Below are 26225 nucleotides of genomic sequence, written 5' to 3' on the forward strand. Positions count from 1 at the left end.
TGATTTTGATGTCATATTAAATGTGATTTGGCAACACTGGATAATATTAGATTTCTCTGCAAACCAACAAAGTCGGCGCAGATGCGTCAATACAGCGTCGTAACCTGCTTATGCGCAAACGATATTTGTGAAAAATATATGCCACGTTTATTTTCGTGGAAAAATTAGTGACCAAGGCAAGTCCTGGCCTCCTCATACTATTCCGTTCAAGCATTAAGAAACTAGCAAAAAGGTAGGAATAAGTGTTTAAGCTTTGGTGTTCCCGTGATATTGCAAGAACCTAGGAATCACAGTGATGATTGTTATTTTTGTTCGTGTATTATTCAAGGATTCAACAGAAAAAATAAGAAACAAATTGTGTATCCCAATATTGACGCTGCTATTCGACGAGTTCCTCATGGACCAGATGTAGCTATACTTACCGTCCCAAAAAAACTAGAAAACGTCATATCATCAGAATCAGGGATCCAATTCCGACTCAGATTTCGCACCAGATTTCAGAGAACCCGAAGTGTTTAACCAGAGCGAATTAAGTGATTTAATTAGCGATTTGCACCTTCCAAAGGATGCATGTGAATTGTTAGCGTCCAGACTTCCCAGTCCAGTTACTGGCACCTGGCGTCACATCAAACTTTTACCGGGATCGCGAAAAAGGGTTATGTCAACATTTTACTTAGGAAAGACCGCTAGTGTATTGCAACAATATTTCTGACTTAGTTTCAAAATTAGGAAATGTGCCGTTTATTGAATCAAAATAAGAATAGTTTAAAAGTCATTGTATTGCACAATGGTAACCAATTGGCCTCGGTTTCCGTTGCACATTAGGTACATTTAAAAGTCTGAATTTTTTTTTCACTTTTTTTAACTAGGGTTCCACTTTTTTAGTTAATAAAAAAATAAATTATTTTAGAAATCTTGTTATTTTTTTTCTATAATATTAGCAAAAAAAACTTACGTGATGCAAATAAATGCATAGAATTTTTTAATCAGCCTACCAAAATTATATAAAATGAGTTTTCAAAATAAAACCATCTGTCAAAAAGTTTTCACGTCAATTTTTTCGAATTGACACGTAAATATGTCAATATGCACATTTAGGTTAGCTTCTTTCTATGGGATCGTTTCTCATGAAAGAACTCCACCCAAATTAAGTTCAATATTTCCTTTTGTATTCCTTATAATTTCTCACAAGAGCATTGCTATTCATATGAATTCATACAAAAAATAATTAGTTTCATTAATAATGTTAAGAAAATTTGGCCACCACTAGTTTAATAAGTTCGAAAATGATTAATCATTCTTATTTCTTTGTCCGCTAGTAGGACAAATGGTCCCTGATTAATTTTTGACACAAACATGTTATCAATTCAAACCGCAAAAATAGTCTACTCCATTGCTAAGCACCAAATTAATTCGTCAATAGTTAAATCAATCTACATAACAAAAGATTCACTACACTACACTACTTTTTCTTTCAGTATTGCAATAGGTTCTTACATTAACAAAATCGCTAACCGACTCGGTCATTCACTATTTTCAACAAAGGATACTTGAAAAAATTTTCTATATAACTTCCACATCAAATCGGTTTCATTATATAGTCATTCCGCAGGCCTATCGAATAATATGTCGTTTACGTTTGGTTGTAATTTTCTTTACAACATTATCTACGAAAACTTCCAATTCTTTCTAAAAAAATGACTATGATTGATTCACCAACACTTTCATTGTTCCTTCACAAATATTCAATCCAACCAAAAACTTGCAGTTCTTCTCTGTTTTATCTTAATTCGCCATTTGAGCATTCTTAAGTAATTAGGTCAAGAGTGGGTGGAATGTTCCCAAAAGTGCATTCTGGTTGTTTAATATTTCTTATTCTTGCAATTTATTGTCTTCCATACTCTTATTTGATACTTTTAATGCCATTGAATAAACTATCACAGTTCATTTGTTAGATTGTTTTTGGTGTGTTGTGCGAGGAACTACCGGCGTCTTTAAGCGATGTTTGCAATAGATAATTGAGCAAATTATATCGGGTGAGTTCTAAAATGACCAGCTATGGAACCAACATATCTCGAATTACTTGAATCAGTTGAAATCAACGCAAAACGTAAGCCGAATCATAACAGCACAGCAAAATTTTGTTATCAGAAAAATAGTTCAAATAATTTTTGCAAATTTGCGGAGAGCTTTATGTGCAAATAATTTGCTGACTTTTGGTAATCCGTCTTTGCGAAAGGCCCTGTGCATTATGATACCCTCGAATTGACGTTAAAATCGATTCAGTTTACCACTACCAATTCACGTCTTATCTTACAGAACGGCTTAAGTCTGTTTTTGTTTCTATTCCTACACATATCCGGTCATTAAAACCTAGTCAAATTTTACAATTTCAAAGTTAAATATTTCTAAGTGATAATTTTATTATAAAATGCAATTTTGTTATTACCAATCAGCTCGAGTGCCCATCAAAACAATAGATACTCGGGAACAATATAAAGTTGAGAGCTTGTATATTTTTTAATTAAGTCTACAACTTTTACAAGCAATGAAACACATACCTACAACATGTATAAAGTTGTTATGCGCAATAAACCCTTAGGGCCGTTGCAACGTCAAAATATTGCCTGCGATGAATTTTGCATGTTGCTTGATATAGTGTCTCTTGCAATTGAAACATGCCTACCAACATTAAACAGATAATCTAAATGTTGTTTTAACAAAGTTGATATGGACAAATGGATCGATGACACACAAGTGTCCAGATTTGTTCCTTGAATTACAAATTGCAAGCAGGACAAATGGCACCTGCCGCTTACAACTGCATCCAAGTCTCTACTGCTAACTGCTCACATCCCTGGGCAATATTTCTTGCAACTTCGATTGAATTGCAAACTTCATTGTATCAACAAACTTTAGCAAAGAAATTGTGGGACAATTTTGTTGCCATCAAGAAGTGAACGTATATTTTCCAAACAAAATTCAATTTTTTCGATTCGATCCTGATACCAAGTACTTGGCAGCAACGCGTTTTGGACGTTATCCAATGTTTTTGTTGGCGACAATTTTCCGAATGCCTGTGGAGAGTCGAAAGGGTTACGATTGAGTGCTAATTAAATCCCTAACGCGCGGGATGGAGCTATAAATCTTATCGAATTCAATGGTGCAACTAAAAATGATGGATAATTCAGATAAAGCGACTAAGTTATATGGGCGAACTGACCTACAAAACTGAAATATCAAATTTTTGAAGTTTCTACTCTAACTCTAACAACAATCGTGATAACTCCGAAAAGTGTCGAAATATGGCACACATTAATCATACGTAAGTCCAGTTGGATAAAGGGAAAACTCGAGTTTTACTAACCTAGAGCTAAATTTAAGCCAAAGCTTAAATCGATGTGAGTTCTATACACATGGGTTTGTTAGAGTTCTGTTAACCTTGATCTATCTATAGTTGTCAATGAATGTGCAGCACCCAGCATAATAAAATAATAAAACTCACCAACAAGGGTGGCTCTGAGCCAGACATTAAGAGAAGGTTTGGGGTGGCGAAGGAAGGTTTGGGTAAACTGGTCAAACTATAGAAAAATGATAATATTCAAAAGATAACCAAAATGAAAACTTCTTAAAGAGCTGATATTCTCTATCGCGACGTATGGATCAGATTCTTGGAGGCTCAACGCAGCAAGTTGCGAGAAAGTAGAAGTATTCAAAATGAATACCACGGCAGGATGTTAGGGATCCCGTGGACAGCACATAGAGCGAATATTTCTTTTCGCAGAGAACTGAATATGATTGCCAAAACACAATGCAAAAGGTTGGAAAAGTGTTTTTTTGTGTAGGTGTTTCACTGAGTCCCTGTATTAGCATTCTGTTTAAGTTCATTTTACAGTGACAAAAATGAATGCACAGCCTAAAAACGATTCTTAAAATTTTAATAAAGCTGAAGAAAAGTTATTTTGGATTTCGTAGAAAACTATTTCTATACAGGGTGTTTTCTGACTGAATGTCAATAATTAAAAGGGCGATTTTTGGGTCCATTTCAAAACGAAAACTTATGAACATATGTCCCAAACGTCTCAACTTTTGAGATATAGAGTGGTAAAATTTTCAAAAATTAAATATATTTTTTAATATCTGTAATACCACTTCAGAGATTTCAATGAAATTTGGCACACATGTCCTATGTATCAAAAGGCATTATTTAGTGTATATTTTTTTTTTAAATTCAGTAGAGGGCATATGTAATTTCACATATCTATTTTAGCAGATACTGATTTTTTAAAATAAAAAATATTCTCACAATCTCCAATTATTTCTAATGAAATTTAATTTCCTAATTAATATATTTTTTTAAGGAAATCACAATATTTTGGTTAATTAGGTCGACGCTGCACTGGTTAAATAGATAACTGTTTTTTGTGAAAAATAATATATATTTAAAAAAAAAAAAATGTAGTTTTTTATCACCAACTAGTGTCCTTTAGAAAAAAAATATTTGAAGACGGTTCTTTTTATTTTTACACTTTTAATAACGTCCTAACAACAAAATAAATAATAAACGATTCTTATTAAAAAAAACATTAATAATTTTTAATAAAATTGTCTGTTAATAAATTGATAAAAAAACCTTTTTGAAAAAGAGTAGAACATAAAAACTAGATAAGTTCTTGAAAGTGTCCTCCACCTCCAGTGTTTTTTTATTAAATTGCAAGAACCTCTTACACGATCCTTCAGCTCTTGTAAAATATGATAAACCAGACTGTCAAGATGCCCCCATAAGAAAAAGTCCAAACTATTTAAATCTGGGGAACTAGGGGGCCATGGTTGCGGTTCGCCGCTACTTGCCCATCGGTTATTAAATGTGTGATTTAAATATTCTCTTACTGCAACATTGTTCCCAATTAAATATTGGTAAATCTTCTCAAAACCGACCATAATTATGGCTATTTAGCCTTTCTGGCAGGAAAAAGGGTCCAATTAAGTAATTTCCAACAATTAAAGCCCAAACATTTACCGAAAACTGTTCTTGATGTTTAAATTCTATAATTGCATGGGGAATTTCATTGGCCCAAATATGGATATTGTGGAAATTTCCGATTGCATTTCTGGAAAAGTTAGCTTCCATCTATTTCTTGGTCAAACAAGGGATAATGTACAATTTTGTCCAAAAACCATAGACAAGAATTAACAAGGAAAAGGGAAAATCTCTGGGAAGTAACACTTGGACTAGTTGAATATAATATGGGTACAATAGAAAATTCAGTTCAGGATTTTCATCAATTGAAGTTAAATCTGCTTCTTCAATTTCTCATACAGTCCGATTGGCCCCTTTACTCAAAGTATCTCCTTCACTCAATATTCTATATACATTTGTAAATGTTCGCCTACCTGGTGGGACTCTATCAGGACAGCGCTCTTGATTTAATCGCCTAGCTTCCGGCGCACTGCGATCAACTGAACCATATATAAAACTTCTCATTAGTAAACTGGACCATTCTTTTTTAAAATAACAATGCTCGGAAATTGTAAACACCAAATTAATAAGACGCGAGGAATTGAATTTAAAAACTGATGTCAAACAACCGCTTTGATAACAGAGTTAATAATTCCTACAGACACATAATAAAAAAGAAAGAAGAAATAAATATAAGAAATAAATATAAAAATTTCAAAAATGCACCTTAGAATTTAAATACTTCGTATTCGTATTTTGATTTTAATAAAAAAAAAATCACTTAAAAACAAAAACTAATTTCTCTGCATGCTGTCATATTACCGATATTGTTATGACTACGCAGAGAAGAGGTTTTATTTTTTTAGGCGACACCCGTGCATCAGATTGAAAAAAAATCAGGAAATTCATTCTTCAGAAATGATTGAAGATTGAATAAATAATTTTTATTGTATTACATGTGTGTATCTCAAAAGCTAAGACGTTCAGGATATATGTTCATATGAAGTGTTCTTTTTAAAATGGGCCCAAATTAGGAAACACCCTGTACAGAATAAAATGTGAACTTACGAAATAAATATTTAAACTTGAAGAATAGGTCAATATAATATAAACTCAGAGAACGAAACACATATTAAAGATGTAAAATTCATCTGTTGGTAAAAAAGCACTGAACTTGCTTAACAGCCAACATTCCAGAGTTTGGTAATAGTCAACAAGTTCTCGCTAAGCTTTATACAAATTGGTCATAAATAAGTAAATTGCTATAGTTTTCTAACTATCGTGCAGACGCCTTAGCTTGCAGAAAATGGTAGCAGCGAATTTAAAATTAAACCACATCAGCAAGACCTTTTAATTTAGCTGCTGTTTAGAACTTCAAACAAGCCATTACTCCAAAAGCGTGCAAGGAATATTAATCCCGTTATTCCCGGGACGTACGGAAGCACATAGTCTGGTCAATAATAGGTGGTGGTTGGAGTCGAGTGTGTTTTGCTCGAGACCACTAGACGTATTTTGTTGTTTGTGTTGTGAGCGAGTGTTTATTAACGCGTCGCAGTTTAATCTGTAGTGTGAGGTTCCACAAATTTTCGGCTCACGACGCTCACTTCATAAATTTGCTTTTAACGCGAGAAGGAAATTTCATTTGTTTCAGTCTCAAAAAATTTACTTTGCAATATGAAAAAGTTTGCCATTCTAATCTGACGTTAAGTTATTATAGTTGTGACATCAGACGATGCGAACGGGTCTGGTTGTTGTTCCTCAAAGCCTATATGGAACTTCAGAATATTAATAATAATGGTACACATATTTTAAATACGCTTTGGAGGAATAACTTTTAAATCTACCTATAGTCTATTTCAGAAAGGTGTAGAGTAATAAAACCTCATCAAGTATAAAAGCAAAGGGCCCAAAGTTTTCTAGTTATCAAAGAAATAACTCCTGGCCAAGCTCCATTAAAATCTTATCTATTTTATTTGGTAAAATTGAAAAAATTGAACTTTTCTTCGACTTACACTGTTGGTGTCTTTATCAAGGACTTTCACGAATCTGCTTGTTCTTTTCTTAGTAGCTTCCACGTGAACTGTCTTTCTCCCGCTAACGGCAGCCAGTAAAATTAGGGTAATCATATTTTATGTACATTTAATATAATATAATAACATTTATTGCCAAAAATTCATTTTACACAAAAAAAAATCTTTTTACAGTAAAGGACCTATAGGGGCAAATACTGAACGTTCATAGGTTGGCCCTAAAATAACTGGCAACTACTTATTATAACTTACAATCACTTACTAGTGACTGTAAGTTGTACCTCGCCGATTATACACAATATATTAATATTTTTTTATAATAAAGTGTAATTTTGAATTTTATTTTTACATTTTATTTATTCGATTGTAACACTTTCAATGTTTCCTTTAATTTTTGTTTTAAGCTATATTGGTACACTAATGAATTCAGTACTAATGCTTGTTACTTTCGCAAAATGAATGAAATTCATTTTTGTTTTATACTCAGTGGTCTATCTGCATCTTGTTCCTTTACTGCTATAATTTTATTAAGACTACGCTGAAAGCGATCCAACGTGTTAAACGATGAACTGTAGAGACCTCTCCAGCCTATGAATGCATACACAACAACACTATGCAAAAGACCATAATAAATTTGTAATATCTGCTTTCTTGTTAGTATTTCCTATTAGTCTATAAAAACCTTATACTATAAAAAAGAGGCAAAAATAGACCTGTCTGTGTTGAGTACTAGTTTATTTTGATATAGTCAGGCGTATATAATATCCAGAATTGATGACGTGGCTGTTAAAAGTTTTGGAAATGATTTTGCTTTCATTGGTACTGCAGTATCATCCGTATATGCTATTAAGGTATTTTGCAAAACCAACAAATCATTTACTTATAAGATGGACAATATTGGTCCAACTATTGAGCCCTGAGGCACTCCAATATATGCAACTTGCTGACTTTGCTGACTTTTAATACCATTTACCCTTTTGGTAGGCTAAGACCTAAGTTTTCATAGATAAATTTACTTACTTTGTTCTCGAGACCTCGAAACCAAATTACCTTAAATTTAATATGTTCATTCATATTTTTAGCAGCCCTCAGCAGGGACTTAAGTGTTTTTCGTATTTTAGGTATTATCAAATTATATCATAATTATCTTGATCGTTTTTCCACTCTTATAGATAATTTGAATTTTCTTTATTCAAATTTCTAACGCTTCTTCATTGTTAAACTAATTTTCGGAGACACATAATTTCCAGAATTTCTTCTTATTTATGTTAGCATTTTCTTGAAGTTTGAAGCATTTTATATTATTCCCATAAACCGAAACCAAAGCAAGGTAGTGGTCGATGGTGCCGCCAATGTATTACTAATCCTCTAATATTGTGAACACTACGGTTTATAAGCAACTGCGGCGCTAGACTAAACAAATATGATTCAATGAATATCAAGTAACATGGTAAGTGGCTAAAAATGGCAACAAAATCTATCAGTTGAATTTTATACCATTGAGGCAGCCATCTTCAGTGGAGCGTAAACTGGAACGCGACAACTGTGGCAGTACTGGTGGCGGTTGTCCAAATCGTATCTGTTTTGGAACGATCGGACGTGAGGCGAACTGAGCCGTTATGAAACCGCTCGGGCCCCTTTCTCTGATGTTCATATATGGCTTCGTGTGTGGATATAATACTATATTTTGTACCCTTTTTTAAGCTTGTTGACATTGCTTCTGTGTTTATGTATTTCAACTGCCTCCCGACGTAGTCTTTGACAATAATGCTTTTCCTTGGATAAAACTTCCGTGTTGCCGAATCTGATGTTGTGTAAGCGTAATTATTTAAAGTCCGTTAGTATCAGCTTTTCAATAGGGAAGAACTGGACGTAATTTACCATTTTATTACTCTAGACTTTTCTGAAATAGCCCATAATTATTTTTATAAGAACCCATTAAATAAGGCAAACAACGTCTAGCAATTTTTAGGATTCTGTAAGCGGCTCCAGTTTTGCAATCGCAGCATCAGAAACCTCGCCTTGTTTAATGAAGGGATAAATTCAACACGGGGTCGATCCCTACGGACACGGCAAATTAAAATTTATCGCCAATATGTCGGTTCGCTGCACCTGCACGGATTTGTATCTCGAGCCATAACCTGAATATTTTAAATCCGCTAATTAAACCGCTAGTCGCAAAAGGTGAGGGCGAAACGCCGGTCGCCTTTGTCGCGGGATTTCGCTTCAAATTTATTTTCCCGCGGGGGTAGTAGTCGCGGGATTAAATTATTATTATTGTATCAGATCTTATAATTGGTCACCTGACATCATAAATATGAACATCACATATTCAATATTTAGTGATTCTACACTTCAAAAAATTTTGAGACCCTACTGACATGACAAATTTAACACTGTGTAACTCCTTATTCGAGAAGAAGATTATCCCAAATCATAGTCTGGTAAGTCTTTTGGAACTGTCACAGCGCAACAGGTGGTAAAGTTTTTTTTGTTTTCATTAAATTAATCGACTCTTACTCTGAGAGAAGATCGGAACAGGTTATCTACAATAATAGTAAATCCAGCTTTCTGTGAGACGAAGCGTATTTCAAGGTTCGATCGTGGGACCTCTGTTGTTCTCACCACACGTCTCTGACTTTCTTCCTGTTTGGAAACACGTATCTCTTCGTAATTACGCTGACTATTCCAAACTGCTTTACAATTTTTAGCAAAAGAAGATGCAGCTACAGTGATTAATGATGACCTAAATTTTTTATTTGATATATATAAAGTTTAACGTCAATAAGTTAGCGGCAATAATATTTCGACCGCAAAGACAGGTAGACTTTGGAAAAAATCATATAACATGAACAATGAATGCGATTAACATAGAGGTTAAAAGTGCAGCAAAAAAATCTGGATATACTAACCTACGAATTATCTTCAAGCTTTAACGGCGAGGGATAATGATTCCCGGGAGTTACAAACGCTTGGTTAAGAATGTCAATATTAAAAAATATGATGGAATCAGTCACGTTAACGGAGAAAAAATTCTAAAGCTTAAGTCTTCCTCATCGCTTCACCTTAATGATGCAACGTTAAAAAACAATTCGGCTGCCTTATCTGTCTAAAAAGCTTTTTTTTAAGGTACTAAATAATACTAATGCTTTTAGGCCATATCTTTTTCATATAACGCTCCCAAATTAATTTGTTTGATGTTTGATTATGAGGGCATTTTTTTTATTAAAATTGACTTGTTTCTTGAATCTATATTGATTTATCTCTCATCTTCTTATTTTTTAAATATGTCTTTATTGGTTTTTTTGGATAATAAAGACACAATAATAATTCATTGAGAGAAACGCAATCTCCTAAATAATACCGAATCGATTCGCTCGAAAGTAATAACGTAATAAAAGTTTGATCCTTATCCGGCGGCCTTGGTCAACGGGAATAGGTGGGAATGGGGTTAAGGGCTGAGATAATCCCGATAGCAATTCCGTCCGCCGCTAATTTAGTTACTTCTCGCGTGTGGAGGCGCTTTTTTATATTCCATGTGGCCTGTCCGAGGAAAATAGCAAACGCGGCTGTTTCTAAGCGTCAGGTATAACATTGAAATTTTGAAATAAATCCGTAGACGACTTTTGGCTATGAAACGGAAACTGAGAATAGGAACGTGGAATATACAAGGCATCGCAAATAAGTACGCTGAAATAAAAGAAGTATCAATGGATGTCATAGGATTATCAAAAACAAAAAAAGGGAGAAGAAAAGGAGGCACTAAGAAAATACATCCACTTTTGGTCAGGAGTTGAAAAACATGAACATGCGAAAGCAGGAGTCTCCCTCTTGGTAAAAACAACGAAAAAAAAAATCATCCAAGAGTACAGTTTTCTGTTCGAAAGAATCGTTACCATCACTCTTACTTGTTTGGAACTGAAACTATCATAATATACGCACCGAATGATGTCGCAACTTAAAAAATTAAAGATGGGTGAGTAGTAGACCTGGAGCCTCACCCAGGAACTTAATAAAATAAAAGGCCACCAAGACATAATAATCCGGAAAACAGTTAATAGAATTTTGCAATCAATTCAACTTTGAAACATTAAACTCACGTTAAGTACGTTCACAGATACACATGGAAAAGACCCACTTTACAACAAAAATGAATTATAGACTACGTAATCACAAAACAAAAATCTAAAGCAAAGCCACAACTGCATACCGGGGAACGAATTGTGGATCGGATCATTACTTAGTCGTGGCTAAACTGGTTTATCTATTTCGAAAAACTGTTAAAAAACTAAAACTATAACAATACCACTGAAGAAACCGGGAGAAATGTACGATATAAATTATTTCTTCTACAAGGCAGCATCAAAGATCTATTCAAGAGAAAACTAGAACAGGAACTAAACAACCTACCCAGTAATGAATAGGAAGAATACGAGTGTCTAAAACAAGCAATAAGTAAGACGGCAGCAGTATTAGGAACAGAAGCTAAAAGGAAAAAATCAGAAGCCCCGTGGATGACTGAAGAGATAAAAGAAAAATTAAAAGATAAAAATCATTCCTACAATAGTTCAAGTTACAAAGGTACCCCAATATAGAGAAGAGTATCAAACCACAAATAGAGAACTACGGAGATCAATAACTTCTGGGAGCAAAAGTGCATTCCTATTGAAAATCTGGTGGGAGGAGCTCAGTCAACAGAGGCGTGGAAAAGAGTTACAAACCTAAAAAAAAACGCAAATAAAGGAATCAACAATTTAATTGCTATGGCAGAATGGAGGCAACATTATACGCATCTGTTAAGCGAAAGCAGACCAGAATTCATAAGGGTAGAGCCACTATTAAATAACGAGGAAATTAATAGAAGTCTAACTATAACATCTGAGGAAGTTGGAAGGGCGCGATCCAGAATATAGGATGGCCGATCCCCTAAGCAGGAGGGCCTGGTATGAAGGATAGAATAACCCAACTAATGCAAAACGGCTGCCTCCAAATACAAGTTTCCTCGGAGTGGAGACGGCGTACTTAATATATCTTTTTAAAAAGGAAATAGAGGACATCGCAAATGCTATCGAGGCCTAAGTGTAAATAGTACAATGAGCCGATTTTTTAGTAAAGTCGTATATGATAGAATAAGGAAAACATCGGTCACAGAGTCGGCCAAGATCAAAGTTGATTTACATCAAACCGATCCTGTTCACATAACCTATTTATTGTACAACAGCTGTCAGAAATGATCAGAGCAGTAGATAAAGAATTGCATTTGGCATGTGTGGATCTAGAAAAGGCCTATGATACTGTTCCGAGAGCAAAGCTGTGGGAAGCCTAAAACATAGATGATGACCTATTCCAGATTATTATAGAATATATATGTGATGACAATATATTCCGGGATATCATCCGTTCGTTTGTTGAACTCCGACTGAAATCCTGCAGACGTTTCGCCAAGATCTCATTTGGCATCTTCAATGCTCGCGCTCCGAAAACACTTCCAACACTTTCGGAGCGCGAGCATTGAAGATGCCAAGTGAGATTTTGGCGAAACGTCTGCAGCATTCCAGTCAGAGTCACGAAACGAGCGGATGATATCCCGGAATATATTGTCATCATATATATAATCCGAAAGTTCATTATTGGTAATCGTCATTTCAGTTGTTTTGGCACTAGCGGAGCGCAGCTGAACAATTGCTTAATAAGCGAGTGACTTAAAAAGTTTATTGAATGTTTTGTATACAAATTTCTACAACCAACACTTTAAAAAATAATAGCAGCTCAGATTACTAAATTTCATACCACTTATGTTGCCGCGTATATCTTAAACAAAGAGAGATATTGGATGTGTCATTGATTGATTGATCTCTAAGCAATGTATTAAAAGAAATAGACTTGAAAACTGAAGAAAGATGATCTAAGACGAGAATTGATGGAGTTGCCAAATGTTGCTTTTAGGAGAATTTAACCTTTAGGAGCGAAAAAAGCGGAAGTTTCATTTTACTCATGAGACATGAATATTTGAAAATGATTAACCACGATACGATAGGTCATCCTTCGTAAGATAATAATAATAATATAAAAACCACCAAAGTTGATGCAAACGGCCAAAGGAATGCAATTGTTCAGTTTCTTCATAATACACATATTCTTCATAAGATGTGGTGATAAAAATGAGTTAGTTGATAGCGAAAAAACTACATTTTCATCCAGAACTCAACTGAGTGACAATTATTCCAAAAAGAACCATGAAAATTTTCTACTGTGGTTTTAAATGAAGCTATTAAAAAATTCTGCTAAGCCATCGATCATTATATATATCTATCAAAACAAGTTGCTGCACAAATTTCTAAATATTATCAGGAAAAACTGCAATGTAAGAATGGTTAACAACTAAAAATAAATCATTTAGAGCTGAGTTAGTCAATTGTTTAATAAAAGCAGTGTTATTGCCTTAGAAATAAACCACTACCCAAATATCTGAAGCATCACTACGTTTTATTATAATAGTCATATTGAGCGAGATAGGGCTACTGCAAATGCATGTTCAAATAGGTAAGATAAAGTAACTGTATCAGACACATCGAAGATGAGATCTAACCTTAGTATGTGAAGGGAAAATTTAATTGAGACAAGAAATGATTAACAGTGTGAATAATGCTGATGATTATTGTGATTCCGATATTATTTCCTAGTCAAGATTAAAAAGTTAATGCAAAATTTGTATTTTAATTAAGTTAACTTTCCTTCCATCCAACTAGCGAGTTGATCTTTAATTAACATTCCTTGATAAATAAAACCTCAAAATAACAACATCTACATGGCGTTTTAGTTTTGCAATGTCGGCCAGGCGTCAACTAAACTTTTGTGGCTAGATTCCCAAATTTGTTGATACAAATAAGCAAAAAAGCATTTTCTAAAGTTTAAGGAAAATCTGGATTTTATACATTACCAAAATTTTGCAATTTTGAAAGCTGATGTTCAACCTTTGTTTTCGACTTCGCAATTTGAAAACCATCAATGTGTGAAATTTTCTATTTTTTATTAATTCCTCCATTCGACTAGCACGCATCACATACCGAAATTTAATCCAGCTGAAGTAAAATATTTTACATTACCTCACTTTTACCCTGGTATACTTCAACCAGAAATATAGTGCTTTTGCAATGAACCCCCTGATTAAACTTTGCCTACTGTTTATTACTTCAAAACCGCCCCTTATAGAACACCCTGTCGAGCAGACCCTTATCCGTAAGCATAACAAGACCGTCCTAGGAATCTACCTACCTACGCTAACAAGCGGAATATAAGTATGTTTTCAATCTTTTTCGCCTAGCAATTCTTGAAATATGTACATAAAAAAATTAGTACAACGTAATAATTTATTACATTCTATGGCATTACATTTCTACATGGTATCATTATTAACACACAAAATATTAAATATAATAATAATAAAGTATCAGTCACTTAAAAATTCGTCACATAGTTCAATGATCAAACTCCACCACTCGATAAATATTTTCTTCTTTTATTACTCGTTTTTCATAGTTAGACCAGCTTTGTACTGATATTTTCGCTATTTTAGCTACCTCTGGCCGAATTACGTTTATGGTACTATCACTACATTTTAGTGCAGTGTTATTTCTTCTTATATGCGCTCAGACCAGATTTTATGTCTGTTTTGTTTTGCTATCGAATTGAATCTGTAGTCCCTATTTAAATGTTTTATATTGAATAATTCCAGAAGTTGTTTTTTCGTGTAGCTCTCTTCAAAATATAAATCATTTAAGTACAAGGCATTATCCAATAACAGTATTTGGCGATAGTTTTGGCAGCAGTTGATTTTCAAACCAGTCTTCAAATATTTCCGCGGTAATCCACACTTGAATCTCGGACGTTTTAGGAAGCATGAAGAATTATTATGCGTTTTCTATGTGAAGGTGGCACGTCTAGTACACACTTGTTACTGTTATCACACCATACATCTTTTACTGTGTCGTGAGTGTGTATTGGCCTATTTGGCTCTCGAAATTTTAAAATTGCATTTAAATAATCCATCCTCCATTGCGAAATTCTTTAAGATTCCGTTAGCATTTGGCGTGTATAATTGTTTGGAAATGAAAATCCATTTTCTTCTAAAAAATACGCCAAGACGCTTTGGTCCAACTTATGTTTAAGCCTGTCAGTACTTTTTCATACAGTTCTTCATATAAGCGTCGTAGATTATACGCCTAATTAGTTCTGCGTGTTGCTCTTTAAAAACTCGCGAAGTACCAGCATGTTGTCTCACTTTGTTCTTAACTATCCCATTTGCAACAATTTTTCTTACAGTTGACTGCTGCTCCTACTTGCCCTTCTGAACTTCTTATAAAATTATAAATGTTCAAAACAATTTGCTTAGCATACGAACACAAATGGATTCGCTTTTTTGTTTGCTGAGGTACTTCGTCTTCCAAATTGTCATTAGGTTCGACCATCTCCACTTTGTCTTCCAATTCTGCGTTGTTTTTCATGTCTTCTTCTAACAGGGGAACATCTGCTTCATTCCACGGTCTCCACATTTCAAAGTGTTAAAAAACGGGAACCTTCAAAAAATGTTTAATTGTAAGATTCTAATAAGTATTTATCTGTATTCTTATGACGTACCTTTATCTACCACGAGTATAATCTATAGGCTTAAAAAAGACTGTTGTTGTTAACAAATCGAAGAAACAAAAATACAAGAAGAACGTTGTTAATCGACAGGATTATTTTCAAAATGACCTGTAAAATAAATTTAGTACCCTTATCTTTTGACCTATCCAGTGAAAACAGCCTCGCGGGGTTAAAGCTCGAGAATCATGTACATAAATACATACTTACTGGAAGAATCACAGTCAAATACCTCCGTAATATATACGAACATATTGTAATCTAGATTAAACTCTAAATTATTATTATTCGAAAATACCCCGCAGCATCAATGCTGAATCAAATTCAAAAAACGGTCCATTCACTTTTCAAACAAAAATTTCAAGTTTCTACAAATATTCGTTACGGTCTATCTCAGACCTACTTAACTTAACATCTGTTGGGATGGGTTTTATCACAGTCCTGCGGTTAAGGTACTGTGAAAACGTCAAAGCAATAAATGCACCATATTTTTGGTCGTATTATAAAGAAGTATATATCATCAGGGATTTTCAATGTTTTTGGAAATATTCAAGCACGACTTGTTCGATAAAAATATTGCCCTTACCATCTTCTTCGTCTCGACGAGCACATCGTGGGGATTCGTCGGCGACAAGTAAGCGCGGCCGCCCTCTGCGACGTATTGCCCCCCGGGTCCCAAGTAAACCATTTTTCAAATATGTCTTTATTTACCCGCGCGATATGTTACTTTGTCGAAACTTTATTTAGCACGAAATGCGACTCTTTATGCTAAGAAAAAGCTTCCGGTTTGGGAAATTGAATTTGCCCACTCACGAAGTGACGATTGTTGTTTGAGGAGGTGGCAGGGTTGCATTTGCCTGGGAGTGAAATGTATTTTATTCCACTTTTGTTAGGTTATGTAGACGGCGCGGATGTATTATGGTGTACGTAACGAAGGAATACCAAAGGACGTCCAAGGGATTCAGCATAGAATTTCAAAGTTTTATAACGGGTTTATAAGAAACCTTACCTTTCATAACAGTGTGTATAGTTTTATAAGAACATCTTTGGTGGTACAAGTTTTCTAGGATGTCCAATAAATACCAACACTTTATCTTGGTGCTGATTATTTCAGTTCTTTAAAAAAACTTTTATAACGTTTTTAAAAACCTTATTATAAAAAAACAGCTGCTTTGAAGCTAAGAAAAATTTTCAAAAAATTAAATGTAGTAGCAGGTTTTACTACAAGTGTGCTGAGTTTAGGGGGCCAAAAGAACATGTTGGAGCTTCTTTTTATTCTAAATTTTACCTAGATATTTATTAAAAAACTGAACTGACAATTGAAAAATGAGGTTATGATTTCGTAAAATGTAGTTTTAGGAATACAAATAGAGAGAGAGAAAATAGAAATTTTCAGTTTTTGGGTTGTTATATTTATTAAGATATTTCCTTAATAATGTGAACGTAAAAATGTATTGCTGTCAACTTAAGAGTAAAAACAACATACAAATGGACAAGAGGACACGAAATTAAATATATTCTAAACAAATTATATAGAAAAACATTTACGACAACCTCGTAATTATATATAAATGGAGAGCGAAAGTTTTATATGGTACTAAAATTTGTGACCGTTACATTTATAAGATTCTGCATTTAAGTGGTATAGGGGTCTAATGCGAGTAACCAAAGCTTTCTTAAAAAATTCTTAAGTTCTTAGGTTTTATAAAATAGGTAATCGAAACGTAACCGTTACCATTACATTACAAAATTTTTAATTGGGGAATTACTTTTTCTGCTGCAGTTAAATTGTATATGAACAACCAAAAGGAACTAACCAAATATTGGATTACAAAGACCTCAACCTTGTAACCCGCAAAAGTAATGAACATTAGATCTTCTGCAGTACATCGAACCGGAAGTGCTTCAATTGGAATTGGGATGGGATCTTAAAAACCGTATTTGCTGTCGAACGACTAAACTATATACCGGGTGTCACGATAAAGTGGGAACAGTCTATAACTTTCAAACGGCTTGAGATATCGATTTGAAATTTGGAAATTTGAAATATAGGCTGAATGTCGAATTTTAAATTGCACAACCTATTTTTTTTGCATTTTTTATTTTTATTTTTATTTAATTTTTGAAAATTGTGTCTAGGAGGCCGTGACCAAATCCACAAAATAATCGACATGACAATTTTATTATAAGTGAAGAAATGGAAATCAATGTTGTGGAATACGTCAATTTAAATCCAGCTGCGTCGCTAAGAGAAATGGCATTAGTAATAGGCATCTCAAGAGAATCTGTGAGGAGAGTTTTATAAAAACACGGCTATCATTCTTTTAAGTATAACCTTCATCAACATCTTTATGAAGTTGACGATATTGTAATGGCTGTTAGATAAACATGACGAGAATAATAATTTCGTTAACTTAATTTTGCTAATATAATAATAATAATATAATTATAATTGTAATAAATATAATGCTATGTTTAACCGACTGAACAACAGATACTTGTCTTTAAATAATCAAAGAATTATTAATTGGTCACGGACAGTTTCAAGAACGGTTCGGAATCAATGTTTGGGTAGGAGTGTTAGGAAGGCGAATTATGGGATCTGTTTTTTTTTCATGGTGCCTTAACTGGTGCACCATATTTACAATTCCTAATAAATGAAATTGAATGTGATGTTTTGTGCCAATGTAAAACTTGTCTTACAGTAACACAGGTTGATATACAACTTTCAAATCGATTCTACCGACATTGTTGAGGTTTTATTTTCTAACAAATTTTCAAAATATTGTGTTGAATTATTCCAAAAAGTGACAGATTTGAAAAGAAAAATAGTATATTATGCAACAAGTGCGGTAAACGGCATGTGACTTAAAAAAGTTTACCGAACGTGTTGCATAGTATACTTTTCCTACGACCGTTAGTTTTTGGGTACATTTTCGCAAAACAACACGAATATATTCACTGACATGACCGTCAGAGTTGACAAACGTCAAAATTCAAGCCGTGCGGTAAAAAGTTCGAAAACATCCGATTGCTCCCAAATCCGTGCGATAAAATCCCGGAAATGTCCGAAGTGACTCGGATTCGTGGGAAACGAAAGTGATGCGGTAAAGTGGTAAAGTGCGGAATTAGGTATTTTACAGACGGGAGTAGAAAAAAATATTTCTATTCTCTTGTTCTTCTGAGTTTCCGGTAAAAAGTGCTTGTAGCTTATGACGTACGTATACATACAATACTTACGTTAGTTTTTGACTGTATCCCCGTATTCCAAAAACATATCAACTTTTTACCATAATAAAACAGTTTCACCAAAAAATTCTAATGGTTAAATCTCAGAAGAAACTCTTGAACATTATTTTTTTAGATACTAACCTGTCGAGAGTTTCTTCTGCATCTTTAATCTTACCAACTGGACAATTAATAATGAATAGAAGCAAATCCACCTAAGTAACATTTTGCTTTTATAAAAATGTATTTACTTATCTGTTTTTTTCTTTTCCTGTGAGCCTATTTTTTAACGGATTTTGAAAATTTTTTTGTTGTCAAAATGTTGCAAAAAGAGTACCGGTTTTAAAAAGTTTCTGTTCCCTCTATTTGAAAAAAACTAAAACTGAAACTTAAATTCTATTTGAAATTAGACAAGTAAAGGAAAGATTCATTTACAATTATTCTCATGATCACGTGACCCGATAAATAGCATTTATGAAGATCCACAGCCTGCTGAACACAATTTTCAAAGAAATGAGAAAAACCATCCTATCCTATGTAGAATGATCCAAAAATGCAAAAAAATATAGGTTATTAACCTTTCCAAATTTTAACGCGATATCTCAAGCCGTTTAAAAGTGATAGTGTTCCCACTTTCTTGTGTCACCCGGTATATATGTAATATACAATTCGAAATTCCCTATTTCCTACAAGGCACAATGTTACTTTCGCCTGCATTGTTACTTTTATTTGAAGCGTAAATATTCCCTGCTCCTTTTAGATTTATTCGACAAGATAAGTAATCTCGTTCAACTACGTAATAACTTTACCAATAGCGAATGCATCCTAAACAGAAAATATCGAACCCCTCCACCGTCTTCCATTTAATTATCCCAACTCGGAATCGAACCCGGCACAAAGCCTCGGGGTCTCAAAAGGCGTAATAATTGGAAACAGGGTTTCGATTTACCTTTTCTACCGTCGGATTCAATTACAGTTTAACAAAGAGCGGAGTTTGTCTTAATTGAAGGGCCCGTCGCGGAGTTTTAATCACACTTCGCAGCTAATTTAAAGGCGAAACTGCGCGAGGTGCGACGAATAAGCAACAATCTACGAAAATTCTCTCTCTTCCATATTATTCAAATTTTGCTGTATTAATTCGCTTTTGTGCTATACAATAATAAATTGCTGTCGTCTCAGCTTGAACGATAAATCAAACTCCTTTTGTTGGACTCGAAAAGTTTGTTATGAACGTGAAAGTTGTTTGTCCGGGAAAAGTTTGATCCGGAATGTTTGGAAGGACGATTATTCCTTTGTCTTGAAAAGTTAAACTTGTATGTTCATAACGTGGAAGAAAATATTGAAATATCAATTTTGTACACAACTCTGTGTGTTATGATGCTCATTTATTTACTTTTCCTTTAAGTACATTAGATAAGTTTTTCACATTCTTGTGGCGATCTGTCTTTAAAACATGTAAACACACAACCAGCGCATAACTCGGCGGGTTCAGATGCCTATTTATTTACTTTTTTCGTGTTCATTAATTATTTCTACACAATTTCTGTAGAGATTTATCGGCAAAGCGCATTCCTCGGAGCAAAATATTCGATTGACTTTCAGTCGGAACGAAAAAAAATTGTTGTTTACGCGTCACGCACACATCAGGGGTTGTATTGCCTCCGCTCTAATCTTGATCGACTTTTTATGTTCTCGCGACTAGACGAGACTCCGTTCCGGATCGATTTTTCTGGTAATTTAATTTATACGCAATAAGTAACTCGACTTGGATTCCATAGATTTTTTCATTTTCCTATAACACAAACCCTAACGGGATGAAGACTGGACCACGCAAATTTCGTGCAACACTCAAGAAGTTTCGTCTTCCCTGATCAAAATAATATGGAAAATGAAATATCACCATAAAAAAACCCATTTAAATTTTGAAAAATTTTCTTAACAAATAGTTTCAATTATTTCCGTAGATAATCGCGATTAATCCCAGGCAAATGCAACGTTTGAAAAAAAATTCTTCAGAAATTGGATTCCGAAATTTTAAAACTGCCTACCGTTTACTCGCGAACTCACACCAGCAGCTCGCGCTCACAGTATCGACGCGTGCACTACTCGCGAAAATCTGAACGAAAAGCATCCAGAAAACCATCGCAGAGAACCGGCGTTAACGCTCGTGCCTCGTCGGGAAACTCACCTAACCTATCGGGTGTAGTTCCAGTCTCTAGAATCCAACCACACGTGGTTGTCGGTGCAAATTCAATCGGATGCACTTTGGTCACGTATATCCCGCGGGAATAGGTCCGCGTTAACAATACCAAAGTCAAATTGACCATTTCGAGCGTTGTCGGTATCCTCTAACTGTTTTAGAAGATTCATTCACATCATTATGTTGCATTTTTCATGTTTATTAGCATATCATAAACAACAATAATTGTATACATTCAATCATCAACGGAATATGATGAATTAAATTACGCGTGATATGGGGAATACTTTAAAGTCAAACCAAGCACATTACAGAATGCATAGCCACTTAAGGCTACATATTTAAAATAAAGTTTTTGACATTTTTTGATCATCTGGTTTGTGAGGGGACGTCTATTTATTGTAGGATTTAAATGCATGTCAGGAATTTTACAAAGTTATTTCATTCGTTGACGTACCGTTGCTGTTAGGAAAACTGTTGTTGCTTGGTTAAGAGTCTTTAGCTTTTATTAAATAAGCGCGTGCTTCACATCAAACATTCGATCAGCAAACACAGCTTCTCTTGAAATACCGACCTACTGGGTTAATTTGTTTTCCCTTACAAAGACAGCATTTAATAGTTTTTAAAAGAGAAAAGCCTCCGGCTTTCAGTACGAGCATAATGTAGAAAACATGTTTTAAATTGGACCTCGAATTTGTTGAAAAATTGTTATTCAGTATTTGAAAATACCAAGTTACGTTTTGAGTTTTTTTTTTTAATTTTAACCATGGCGATAACTCGTGGCATGATATAAACGTCACATTTTATTTGTAATTGTATCACATTATCTTTTCCATTTTTCCACTGGCAGTGTTGAAAAAGGACAAGCAGTTTAATATACGAAACCCGCTTGCAAGATGAACTAGTGCTTGGTTTTGGCTTATCTGATACTTTGGAGGTCAATGAAACCTATGATAATGTTCTAACTTATTCTGCATCAACGTCGGTTGAGAATAAGCCTCGTCAAATGTAAAAAACTAGAAAAACATATTACAGCTCATTCAGAAAATCACTCGCAAAAGACATTAATTCAAAGTATTCAAAGCAAGTAAGTCGCATTTTTCCTTTGAATCACTTTTATTTCCACAGAACATACTTTCTTCGTTGTGATTGTGGACAATAAATTGAACTAAGCATTTTTTATTCTAACGGTGTTTTCTCGAAACTGTCTAGATTGGGTACAAAGAAAATTCAAACTTCCGTAATCGCGTAGTTAGTATATCCTAAATCCGACGCATAGCGGTGAATTCAGAAGTGGGACAAACAGCTCGACGCATTTGGATCCTAGGTTAACAAGGAGCGCGGATAAATATTTATAAAGCACCGCCGTTGAACGTGCTTCGACGTTGAGCTTTGCGCTTTGTCCCCTATACGCCTGTTGGTCAACATAAGCGGGGCAAGGTTATCCGTGAAACATTACTTCCAATGCGGTGAAATTTAAATATTTTACTTCTCATTTTTTTGTTGTAAACACAATAGAAAATTTTCTGAAACAGTATGTAGCGATTGCTACTCAGCGATCTCTCAACATCAAAATATCTCCCGTCCTCTCTGATTAAAACCCCGGACCTGGTTAATTCGTGGAGAATTTGGTAACTTTTCCAATTAAAACTTTCCGACTATCTTAAGACATAAAATTCATACTGGTCCGCATTGGTTTTATTAGGTCGTTGAAATTATCCAGCACTATTTGTCTATGTCGTAATGACATTGGAGTAACCTCTTTGGCACACATGTTGCGGGTAACAAAGCTTTTATTAGAAATATATTACGGATGCTAAACTTTGGAAGGTATATACGATAAAAGAGAATGAAAGTAAGAAAGACAGTAAAAAGCAACGATGACGCATGTCATGAGGCAACAGGAAATCGATGCACCACTAGGGGTAAGCAGAAAAAACTTGAGGACCCTTTTGGAAGATAAGGAGCCAAGGGACGATTCTATGCAACAGCCCTACCGTACCGCCCTGAACCAGTGATGGAAATCACATTTATAGTTGCGCCAAAACAGATGGTCAGCATATGTCCCCCACACATTAACCTAATTTAATTTACCTACTTCTTATTGATCCATCCATATGCGCCATCTATCTAAACGCAGACTCGATTGCTCCCTTCTCGCGACGGCTGATCGATGGTACTCAACTCAAATTTACTTGACGTCGGGAAAATCGATTGCGATTCCCTTGACTGCCGAGAGAGGGCGAAGTTGTCGTGCGCCGCAATACTTCGCATTTCCGTTAGGCGGCTCTGGATATCGAAGTCAAGCGTCATAGGATATAGTTGTCAAAGTAATTTGGGAATACATTTTGAATGGAACAAAGCGACAAAAGCGGGGAACAATGAGGCTATGCGGCGGCGGGTCACGAAATGAATTTTAATTATTCCGCACAGTGGGCGATGCATTGTCGACAAGTTTAATTTCACTGTTAATTATTCAACGGGTCACTGTCTCTCCCTACAGCATCCCCAGTGAGCGTGAAGTTCCGAAATTCTATTTGATAACGTCGAAATTTTGCAACGCAATTTGACGCACGAGGAAAATTAAACGGGAACTTAACGGCAGGTTTACAAAAAAAAAGTACCCTGTAAACAATCAAATTGATAAACAAGTTATGCCAAGAAAGTTGCTAATTGGCTTTTACCGACCGAGCCATCTGTTTTCATTCCCTCGAACGAGATATTAATTTCAATTACTTTTTTACGCCGCCATAAGTAATAATTTAGTGCCTACTTAGGTTCTTCGAAATAACCGTGATAAAAATGAAAAGGCTTATAATAAATCCCATCAACTCCGAGCGAAAAATCGCGTTGGATAATTTACGGCATTTTCCGCGATACAATTCGCTTCAAATTAGGTTAGGAAATGGCGAATTACCAGCGAATTAAGTTTGGCGGCGAGGCCTGATAAAATACGGCAGCACATTTCACGCCCCCCTGCCCGCTAAAGGGTGTAATTACTCAATTAGCCGTTTTCGGCCTTTCAGGCAGAAAATATGTCGCCCTTACATATTACTTCGCATTTCCCTGGAGCGGGATATGCGTTTCGCAAGTTCTTGTATCGTTCTTGGTTGGCCCGCGGCAGATGAAGATTAGATTCTTAATTGTCTTGGATTTGGAGCACCATCTGCGATCGTACATACTGAATTTATGGTTAATGATTCTGGTATTGACATTCAATTTAATTAATGCGGGTTCTTTGTTATGATATGATACACGCTTTTAGTTTATCATCTCAGAAACTTCAGTATGCGTCTTAAATACCTACCAGGGACGGCACGAATCGTAAGAGAGGTTTTCTTGATTCAAGGATGACCGAATCGCAAATGGAAGAAAGACAGAAACACACACATACATGGTTGAGGATATGAAGATATCTCGATTTTTTCTTTTACTGAAGAAAATGCTAGATGCATGTGTTTTGGCGCACAAATTCTGGTGTCCTGTTTTGTGATGATATTCAGGAACTGCTGATGTTAATTATCGAAGTGTGGTTGATCTCTGGTATTATTTTAGGTTAATTCATATTGGCAGCTTTAGTTTTAACCGATCGTATATGTGGATATTTTACTGCAAGTGGAGATGCTACGTAGTTACTTTGTGTAAGTGGATCTAGTAAAGTGTATTCTTTAGTCGAACATATATCTTGATTATTGAAATTATTTGAGAGAACTATGTTAATTCCTGGTTAATATTGGGCTAGATGGTGGTGTGATATTGCATTTAGGTATCGATCTCTTTTTTTTATAGGCGGAATAGCCTACGTTTGGTTTTCGAGTAATAAGAATGTCCCGAAAGGGCAATACTGTTCCTTTTTTGTTCTAATTAGAGGGTGAAATTTATGGTTGTTGTATGGAGTTTAGGAAATTCAGAAAAGATTCGCCACTAGATAAGTTTAGACTCATTAGTTACTTAAAATGATACAATATTGGGTGACAAGAGAAGTTGTCTTCTGTATTCGACTTCTTATTCAGGAAAAACGTATTTATGTGCTTCATAGGCTTTGAAAAAACTTTGAATCAAGTACAATGTGAGTTATTATTTAAATGAGATGAAACGTTTAAACAGCTATAACCTCGGATTACTAAAGAATCTCTATTATAATCAGATAGCTACCATAAAAGTGAGTTCTGTCACCAACACTTTTCAACATTTATTCTGAGAAAATGTGAGTGTAGGATATGATATTAACAAAATCAATGTTAGCAAGACCAAATTTCTCAACTCAACTTTAATTAGGTAGTTACCAGCTGCACTACTGTAAGTAATATTTTTATTCACATTGGGAAAAGAATCCTCAACTGTCACGGTGTTGCTTCAAGAGAAGTACTTGGGATCTAAATACTACTACTACTTCGTCTTATCAACCAGGGCATGAGTAGCCCTCTTTAGAGCAGCTGCCGACGGTGAGAGAGATTTCAAAATATCATCACCATGATGATCGCCAACTTCTGAAGACAGACCGCCGCACGAAGATGAAGGAAAGATTTCCAGATAACAAAATCTCTTCTACATATTCTTTTCACAGTTTGAGTTTTAGATAGAACGTATCCATGGATATTTTCTTTAATATTCCATAAAAATATCATCCATCAATTATCAAACATAAAATCGGTAAAAGATGGAATAGTATACCGTGCAACTGCGGCAAGAAATTCATCCAGGAATCGAGTCGAAAAATTTTCAACCAGGCTAGAAGAACATCAGCCATCGGCTATTTATCAGCAGAAATTCAGAATTGTCTACAAAAAAAAAGCAATTTTGAACAAAAGGTTTCATAAGAATGAAGATATTTGCGAAAATAAAATCATATGCACTCTCTAGAAATCTAGAAACAAGTGAGGGAAATAAACTCAGTTTTATTTCTTGCAAATTTAGCTATCTTAGCATAAAGTCAACGCTCTATTGTTTCGCAAATTTAACCCAAGTTTTAGTTTTTGCTAGTTTGGTTCACTTTGGTGTTTCCATACTAAATTTAATTAATTAATTAATGAACAATCAAGGGAGCAATGTTAACGTTTTGTGAAGCAGCTTTGGCAGTTCGTGATTTTCAACGAACGTTATGTGGGGCGACTTCTAACCGTTAAATGCTCTCGAATTCTCTAAAATTTTAATTCCAACCGGG

General features: G+C 34.8%; 1 protein-coding gene across 4 annotated transcripts in view; it reads right to left on the minus strand.

Moving 5' to 3' along the window:
- Window positions 1-26225, minus strand: part of LOC132706806 (synaptotagmin-7) — a 327009-nt gene that overhangs the window by 203054 nt on the left and 97730 nt on the right. The window contains exon 1 of one of the 4 annotated variants that reach the window (XM_060678355.1): window positions 16220-16859. The exons of 1 other annotated variant lie outside the window; for it this stretch is intronic. In XM_060678355.1, the coding sequence (XP_060534338.1) occupies window positions 16220-16321 (102 nt within the window). In that variant the 5' untranslated portion in view covers window positions 16322-16859. Of the gene's footprint in view, window positions 1-16219; window positions 16860-26225 lie in introns of those variants that run through there. 2 more of the 4 variants (XM_060678353.1, XM_060678356.1) reach the window with 2 other exon arrangements.

The sequence above is a fragment of the Cylas formicarius genome, unplaced genomic scaffold, assembly GCF_029955315.1.
Source record: "Cylas formicarius isolate icCylForm1 unplaced genomic scaffold, icCylForm1.1 PGA_scaffold_8__14_contigs__length_24414737, whole genome shotgun sequence".
Lineage (NCBI taxonomy): Eukaryota > Metazoa > Arthropoda > Insecta > Coleoptera > Brentidae > Cylas > Cylas formicarius.